The sequence below is a fragment of the Glycine soja genome, chromosome 7 (assembly GCF_004193775.1).
Source record: "Glycine soja cultivar W05 chromosome 7, ASM419377v2, whole genome shotgun sequence".
NCBI lineage: Eukaryota > Viridiplantae > Streptophyta > Magnoliopsida > Fabales > Fabaceae > Glycine > Glycine soja.
The window spans coordinates 41,800,363-41,809,492 of NC_041008.1; the positions used below are offsets into that span (position 1 = coordinate 41,800,363).

The 9,130-nt window shown below is 35.6% G+C and overlaps 1 protein-coding gene across 2 annotated transcripts; it reads right to left on the reverse strand.

Moving 5' to 3' along the window:
* Nucleotides 1–882: 882 nt before the first annotated feature.
* On the reverse strand, nucleotides 883–8,880 carry LOC114419781 (chaperonin 60 subunit alpha 2, chloroplastic-like). Of its 2 annotated transcripts, XM_028385564.1 has the most exons (9): nucleotides 8,585–8,880; nucleotides 8,329–8,494; nucleotides 7,266–7,387; nucleotides 6,957–7,164; nucleotides 6,723–6,868; nucleotides 5,867–6,173; nucleotides 5,030–5,280; nucleotides 2,176–2,376; nucleotides 883–1,519 (listed from the first exon to the last, which is right to left on the reverse strand). In XM_028385564.1, the coding sequence occupies exons 1-9, from the start codon at nucleotides 8,657–8,659 to the stop codon at nucleotides 1,232–1,234; spliced, it is 1,764 nt and encodes a 587-aa protein (XP_028241365.1). In that variant the 5' UTR covers nucleotides 8,660–8,880; the 3' UTR covers nucleotides 883–1,231. The 2 variants fall into 2 exon arrangements, with proteins under 2 accessions (XP_028241365.1, XP_028241366.1); XM_028385565.1 differs by lacking the exon at nucleotides 8,585–8,880 and having other exon boundaries at nucleotides 7,286–7,387; nucleotides 8,329–8,467.
* Between the last annotated feature and the right edge of the window lie 250 nt (nucleotides 8,881–9,130).

The following is a 9,130-nucleotide window of genomic DNA, read 5'->3' on the forward strand; positions in this document are numbered from 1 at the left end:
AGGCCAGCTCCTCCAGAATTAAGAGAGGAAAAGGGGAAGCAGACACAGAGAGAAAGGAAGCTGTATTTTCATTCATGTCTTATTGTTATTACAATTGCTTATTTATACTAACTTCCCTACTAACAGAATTTGTCTTCTTATGCTCAGGGAATATTTTCCAAATCATTGGCTAATTTTATTGTGATCATGTTGTCCCCTGCAATACCATCAACCAATAATTCTGCAATTGCGGATTCTCCTTTGCGCAACCACGTCAGCTTCCCTTCATATCAGCCTCATCATATGTAGTCGTTGAGGTAAGAAGGTCTTGTGATGACCCTCTTGGACTTTCCTACTGACTGCACCAATGTGTTTTGTGACTGCACCCTTGTTTCGTGTTCTTGGTCTGTTGTTGCTATTTTCACCTCCTTCTTGCTTGTGCTTGCTTCAGTCTTTGTATCAAAAAGCCTTTTCTTTCCAGTATTATGAATTTATGACTGAGTTTGAGACTTGATTTGATAGTTGACATTCCGGTCTCAATAACTAAACAACAAAACCGCGAGTCCACGTAGCACGTAAGCCTTCAACATCAAATCTATTAGCTGGTGTACCTACTCATCGAATTAAATTAGAAAAGATCATTGACTAATATCAAGGCTTCTTTAGTCATCCATAATAAAACTTGCACAAAGAAATTTTGTGCGACAAAACTAAATTTGAAACTAAGATGGTGAATATTATGTACTTGCCTTCCGTAAATTATCCCCTTAGATTTGATTAATACAAGTCTAATCAATAATTAGGCCTCCTAAGACAACTGAAGGTAACACTTATTTGCTTATTTTGAAGCATATAAAATATAGTTTATCAAGAGAATAAAGTTAACGGTATAAGCAGATTCCATGACACAGCAAACTACAAGCTCCGATTAATCTCTTGATAATATCATATTAAAACAACTATGGTGTCAACAAAATTAATCGGTACAATGGAGAAAGAAACCTAACACTAATCAAAATTCCCTGTGGAATGCACTTGAACTTCTTCAGTTGTCCAATTGTTCCTATTGCTTCATGACACAAGGGTTTCATCAAGTCATAATTCAAGTAAGAAGCAACTTGAAACGAGCATTCTTACTGCTGCTGGAGTATTAACCAACCCAAGGGACATTCACAAGCTTTGACTAAACCAATGGCATGCACACTGGAAAAGACTAAACTCTATTATCAAAATTGTAACTGTTTTCTCTATCCTAGGGAGTTATGCCAGGGACCAAGGGTACAGGTGGCTTGGTTTTCTTTATTTTATCCACCAATATAGCTTGAGTAGTTAGAACTGCACCAGCAACAGAAACTGCACTTTGAAGAGCACACCTTGCAACACAACTAGGATCCGCTACTCCAGCATTCAAAAGATCTTCATATGTGCCTGTCATTGCATTATATCCAATTCTCCAATCATGTGTTCTAATCTTCTGGACAACAATGTCTCCATCAACTCCCGCATTAGTTGCAATTGATTTTGCAGGTTCAAGGAGTGCCTGCAATGATTCATATACAACCCCTTATATATGTTAAAAGCACTCCAGAGTCCAGACAAGTTCATACTTCATATGGAATCTTAACCTTTGTTTATGTGCTGGACTTGGTTATACAGTTATACGGATAGTAATATTTAATACAAAAAACATCATTACAACTACAGATTTTTATTTTAGACCCATAAAATATCAATAAATACCCTGCTCAAGAGTTAATATTTTCTTTTTATATTAACATTGCAAACCAATATGCTTCGTATAATTCAAGACTATGTTCCTCTAAGTAGCAAAGACTCACCCAAGAAAGTATAGTCAAAATGTAAGAAACCTTGGTTGAACCCCTAACACACTCACTGTCTGGCTCATGCAGGTTTTTCAGAAAAGTGAATGTTCCACCAAAATAATCAGGTATATTTTATGAAGTAAAAGCTTTTCTTTCAATTACAATCCAAACAAGAATTTAAAAAAGAAAACTCGCAAATCTCCTGGATTTCAAAAGATGCAAATCTCATAAGTCAACACTCCACTAATTTAAATTTTTTCATGGAAAGAAACAGTTTACATGAAAATAAGCTTAGAACATTCACTACAAAGTAAAATCAATAGGAGAAGAAATATATGAAGGAGAACCAGTATATTACAAAATGTAACCACACCTTTGCTACAATATCAGCACCAATTTGCTCCTCTAGATCTTCCATGGAGTTCCTTATTGTTGGTATCAAGTCCAATAGGTGGACATATGTGGCACCCCCTCCAGGAACAATTCCCTCGCTTATGGCAGCAAATGTTGCATTCTTTGCATCATCAATTCTAAGTTTCCTATCTTCAAGTTCTACTTCAGTATGTGCACCTACCTATGCAATTGGTTATTGCATTATGTAATAAACACTTGAGAGTGAAAATAATGTTAATGTAACCTTGTGGACAAAATTTAAGAGAGTTATTTTTTTTCTGTACGACAAATTGCAATCAAGAATTGAGAACGCAGAAAACAAATGAAAGTCAGTAAGATCTGAGCAATTAACACGATGACCTACTAGGTCTCATGCATAACCTATACCAGGATTATGTAATAGATACTTCACTTCTTTTATAGGATCCAAGCTAATTGTTAGTTTTCATTTAAAACTGTTAGAACCTGGGTTTTGGGCCTAACTCAACTCTATAAAACCGGCTTGTAAGATGGGGATTGCTCCCCATTTATATACTTTATCTCAGTACTATCTCTAGTCAATGTAAAACTTAAGCATACCCTTCTTTTGCCCACGGCTACCCACCACAATGTAGGACTTCAACACACCCTTTTTTTCCCACAGCTACCCGCCAAAATGTGGGACTTCAACACATACCTCTTTGCACACAGGTACCTAGGATTGACCACAATTAAGGTGACTTTCCAACACTCCCCCTCACGTTACCCACCTAGAGTGTGATAAACACAAGGGACCCCTCAATGGATTTAGGATAGACTCTAACATCATGTTAGTAACGAACTTGAATACTCAGTTGCATGGAGGTCCTCATCTTTGTTGGATGCAAAATCACCCTTGTTTGTCTAACTCACAATATCAACTTTTGTGTTCTCAAAGACTTTGGACGGTTAGTTTGCTCATCCAGAAAGGGCTCCACCATAATGATGGGCTTCTCATAGTGACCCATGTTACTCAAACCCTTCCATTGCACCTCCTCCTACCTTGATGCAACCCTTTTAAAGTAGGGACATAAGGTTGTATTTCAAAAACTTAGCTCCATTTAAAGATTTCCGAGAGAGTGAAAAAAGGTTGAGATGCGAGTGAGGATGGCGAAGTTGGCAGCGTGGAGGAGCAACGTGAGTGAGTAGCAACAGTTAACTTTATAAACCTACTTTAAACATTCTCGCTCGCATCTCAACCCTTTTTCACTCTCTCAAAAATCTTTAATGGAGCTAAGTTTTTGAAATACAACCTTATGCCCTTCTTTAAAAGTGTAGCATCAAGGTAGGAGGAGGAGCAATGGAAGCGTTTGAGTAACATGGATCACTGTGAGAAGCGCATTATTAAGGTGGAGTCCTTTCTGGATGAACAAATTAACCCTCCAAAAGACTTTGAGGACACAGGAGTTGATATTGTGAGTTGGACAAACAAGGGTGATTTTGCATCAAACAAAAATGAGGATCTTGAAGCAACTGACTATTCAAGTTTGTTTACTAACATGATATTAGAATCTATCTTAGATTCATTGGTGGGTCCCTTGTGTTTATCACGCTCTAGGCATGTAGCCTTGAGTGTGAGGGAAAGTGTTGAAAAGTCACCTTAATTGTGGTCACCCTTAGGTAGTTGTGTGCAAAGACGGGTGTGTTGAAAACCCACATTACGACGGATAGATTGGGAAAAAATGGGACATGTTGAAGTCCCACATTAGCTAGAAATAGTGGTAAGATAGAATATATAAGTGGGAAACAATCCTTATTTTACAAGCCGGTTTTGTAAGGTTGAGTTAGACTCAAACCCACGCTGTAACAAATACTAATTGGCGTAGACAGAAATTGCCCAATAGGTACATGAACTGCACACTACTAATTGAGGTAATACCATTTTAGATTTCATCTTAAACCAATTAACATTAAGTGGAGTTGTCCAATAGATATACAAATTGCACCCAATAATTGAGGTAGGTGATGCGGGACTTTCCAACATTAAAGGTGAACAAAGCCCTATAACCAAAAATAAGGGAAACCAATTCAAAATCTATTTTTAATAATATTTTTTATTATTTTATGAAATCCTCATACAAATATTATAAATAAAAGGGCAACCCTAATGCTCCCACTACAAACAAAGAGTCTGTTTCCACAATTAACCTTGTTCCAAGTCACAAGGCAAGGCACCGACCTTACTGATGTGTTAAGCTCAACCTCAAACAAGAATTTTATGCCAAAACTGACGTGGTGTGAGATCAAGAATTTAGATTTATATTATCTTTAATTTTTTACAAGACTCGATCTCATACAATTCAGAACCCTACAACAATTGATAGGGAAAAAAATAGAACGACCACAATTCTGATTTGAGTTATGAGAGAAGCAATGGGCCATTTTGAGCTATTAGTTAAATGAATGATATAGTATTATTGTAATATTTGGTTTTGAGTTTTTACTGAAAAAAAAGAAATTAAAAAGTAAAAGAAGAAAAATTATTGCAGAGAAGATAAGCAACAAATAGATGATATATTATTTATGATAAATATAACACGAATAAAATAGAAGTGATTAGTGAAATTTTTTATAGGATCTCAGTTTTGTAAAGATAACATATCAAGAAGGCTAGTAGATGGACAAACTGGCATCAGTCCATTTCTCAAGTCAAGTTAAAAGCAAGAAAAATAACACTATGATCCACTAAAAACCAATAATATATAGAATCTCAGTCGGGACAACAGAGTAAGAGATGCAAAAGTAAAATTAGCAAAGTAAAGAACAAAGGCTACCAGAATACAGGCAGCCCCTGACATGTTTAATGAATTAGGTACCTTTATAACAGCTATACCACCAGAGAGTTTTGCAATTCTCTCTGAGAGCTTTCTTGACAGGTTTGCATTATCTGTTTCACTAAGATCCTTCTTTATCTGTGAAATTCTAGCCTGAATTTCAGCCTTCATACTAGGATCAGCAATGATAGTTGTCGCATTACTGGTTATTGTCACTTTCAGTGCAGTGCCAAGCTGGTCCGATGTGGCACCATCAAGTGTGAGACCCAAGTCTCCAGAAAGAAAATCAGCTCCTGTGGCGATAATGTCAACATGAGGTCAAACAAGCAGAACAGAAAAAGTGTGCTGATCTTAAACATGAGGCCAAACAAGCAGAACAGAAAAAGTGTGCTGGTCTTAAACAAGGCTAGACAGAAGACTCTTTCTGAGATATGCAAACAAAAAAAAATACATCCTGGTTATATTTAAGAAAACAAAATCAGAATTTCAAAGTATCCTCATGCAGATAGTCACATGCAACGTACAAAAAGCAACTCCAAAATTTAACATCACCCCATATGTAATTCAAGTCTTTATCAATAATTATTTCTATTAACAGAACTGAGGTCCTGAAACATTACACAAGGTTGATTGCAAGTTTTGGCAGCAAGACCTAGGCAAATATTAAATGACAAGGTGGCATCGCATTAGTACCCAATGCAGTCAAACTGGTTAACTAAAACAAATTAATAAATGAAAACAAAAAGAAATGACAGAAAAGTTTCTTGTCTCAAACAAATAGGCTTCATGAAAAGAACTCAAAAATAGGAAGCATAACACTAGTATAGAGGAAGTTGGCAGAAATATCAACCAAGATTATCAAATTCTGTAGGAACTCACCAGTCATAAGGGCAATATCTTGTAACAAAGCTTTCTTTGCACCTCCAAATCCTGGACATTTTACAACAGCAACTCTTAGTAATCCTTGCATTTTGTTCACCACTAAGGTCTCCAACACTTGCCTTGTGATATCCTCTGCAATAATTAAGAGTGGAACACTCAACTGCATAGCCTTTTCCAGCAAAGGAACTATTTCTTTGACATTTGAAATCTTTTGATCAGTTACCAAAACTTTAACCCAGTCAAACTCTACAATGGACTTCTCCTGGTTTGTAATAAAGTGAGGAGACATGTAACCCTTATCGAACTGTACAAAAAGGACAAACAACATATGTCATAGCGCAAAACACAAGGATTATTCAGATATGAGCAAGAAGAACTGATGTTGGTTATTGAGTAATATTTTTTTTTTTGCTCAGCAAAAATAATATATTATATTATAGATGAGTACCAGAGGTACTAGATAATACAAATTTAGAGCCAATTTACAGGTAGTTCGGGACAAAACATGATACAGTAGCTAAAATAGCCCAAACTACTCAAATAAGACCAGGTTATTGAGTAATATTATCTGTTAGAATATAAAAAAAAAAAATAATATCTTATCATATTTTAGAGTATCTTACTTAGACTCTCCTTTAACATTAGTTTCCCTTAGGATTGATTACCATATTTCATTATCTCATTATTAGTTTCCCTAATAAGTTAGGATTATAAGTAGTGCTCTAGGTCTACGTTACAAGACCATATTATCACATTGTAAACATTACAGTACTCTATTATTATTCAAATTGTCTTTTCTCATAATCTCTTTCCTATACAACTAAAATCCCCACAATTTTAACAATATCCCTACCTTCATCCCTTCTTCAATTATCACAGAGGTTTCAGATGATGAGGAAGACTCAATAGAGATCACCCCATCTGAACCAATCTTCTCCATAGCTTCAGCAATCAAGTTACCAACATACTCGTCATTTCCAGCAGAAATCGATGCTACAGCTGCAAAAGAGAAGGAAGATATCTTCAATATTTTCTTGTGAAGAAAACCCCTTAATTTGACAAAATTCAAACAAACAGAAGCAAAGACCTCTAATATGCTCCCTTCCTTCAACAGGAACACTTCTCTCCTTCAAGAACTTGACCAACTCCTTTACAGTCTTTTCCATCCCCTTCTTCAAAGAAATAGGATTAGCCCCAAAAGCAACTGCTAGTAGTCCAGACTCAATCATGGCCCGAGCCAAAATAATTGCAGTGCTAGTACCATCACCAGCCAACTCATTCATTTTGCTTGCAACCTACGAGCAGGAAAACTAATAACATAAATACATCTCTGGTTACTATTGTCTCAAATTTTATCCATTTAACCTGTGGCAAAATCCTAACAACCATGATCAACCTCTTGAATTAGGATGGCACCTGCATTCTCAATTGCATCCGAAAGCTCAATGGATCGAGCAATTGTAACGCCATCATTAATCACTTTAAGGTTTCCGGATTCAGAAAGAATAACATTTCGTCCTACATGGTTAGGAATGAAATAAATAAGCAAGAAAAGTCAACAAGCACTGGACTAGAATCAACCAATGACTATATAATAATATTGAGATTCAAAAGCAAGGAATTTCCAGCTCAAATATAATTTAAAGCAATTTTGAGGCTTGTTAGTGTTTCTTCAAATTAGCTTATTTTGTATACAAAACAGCTTATAATCAAACCAAAGCCCAATCAAAACAAAAAATGCACTTGGTGCATGTTTGGATTCATAATGGATCATCCAAAATAATGTTAAAACACCAGCTAACATGATTTTAGTTAATTTTTTGTGTATTTGGGTGAGCTTTGTAAACTTAATTCTGAATGAAATTGATCTTGAAGTGAAGTAATTTATGTCAGATGTTTAATGTTTTAACTCTAAAAGCAAGTTAGCAGTAAACTCAATACAAAAAATATTATACAGCACAAAAGTTATCTAAAGTTGCTTCAACTTGATCGATTTTGGACCTAGATGTAATTTCTCAAAGTGAAACCAAACATGTGAACACTTACCTAAAATCATATTAGCTGGAATTCGAACGTGATGAACTCAAACATGTTCATGTGTTTGGTCCCACGTTGAGAAGATTATTTTTGGGTGTAAAGTTGATTCTAAGTAGCTTTTATGTTGGATTAAAAAAATGAGCTTTACTCCTATCTTACTTCGAAATAAAAGCGTACAAACATAATTTTACTTCAAAATCATTTTCATAAAAAAGAAAAAAAAAAAACTTCGCAAGGGCTCACCCAAACACACACTTAACCAAACCAGTTGCTGATAGAGATTCTAGGTATTGGTCATTGTTGAGGCAGAAAAATGCAATTGAATATGATAGCAATTAAGCAATGCAACAAATTAGCTACACAATAACAATGATTTGGTCAATCATCAAATTGCGAAGCATAGTCCATAGTGATACATATACCTTTGGGTCCAACAGTAAGAGAGACAGCATCAGCGAGTTTATCAATCCCAGCTTGTAAGGCTTCTCTGCACTCTTTGCCAAATAATATCTTCTTAGGGCCAGCGCACACCACAAAACGCGGCATTTTGCGAACCCCAAATGCCATCGTTTGGTTCCAATGAAAAGGCTGCAACAACAAAACAATGTAGTAAAGTCAGAAACATGGAAGAGAGTGTGAGAGCATAGCATAGCAATAAGCAAAAGCAAAGGTACTTACTGAGAATGATGAAAAGGAAGGGGTTTTATTGGGAGGGAAGAAGAATAGCGAGGAGAGAGAAACGTGGCTCCTCATGATGTGTTGTCGGAGACAGAGTTTGAAAAAAAGTGGAAGCCCACTGCTTCTTCAAGGAGTTTTTGTATGGATTGAAACAACCACCGCAGCTTACGCTGTTTCCGCCGTCGCGGGCTCGTCGGCACCGGCGGTTTTGCGGTGTTACTGAAGTCGTAAACCAAAATCGTGGCACGGTTTCACAACGATCTTGTTTGCGATGTCGTTTGTGCGAGCCATTTTGATATATTGTGAAAATCAGATAAAAATAAAAAGAAATATTTTTATAACCAAAGTTAAGAATTCATATCTATATGTTTAAATGAGTGATTTAGTCCCTACAGTTCGTATCTTTTAATTTTTATTGTTTGAAACTGATTTTTTTTAATTTTTATATTTTTAATTTTAATTTTTTTTAGTTACTATAATTTAAAAGTATCTTTTAATTTTTATTGTTTGAAACTGATTTTTTTAATTTTTATATTTTTAATTTTA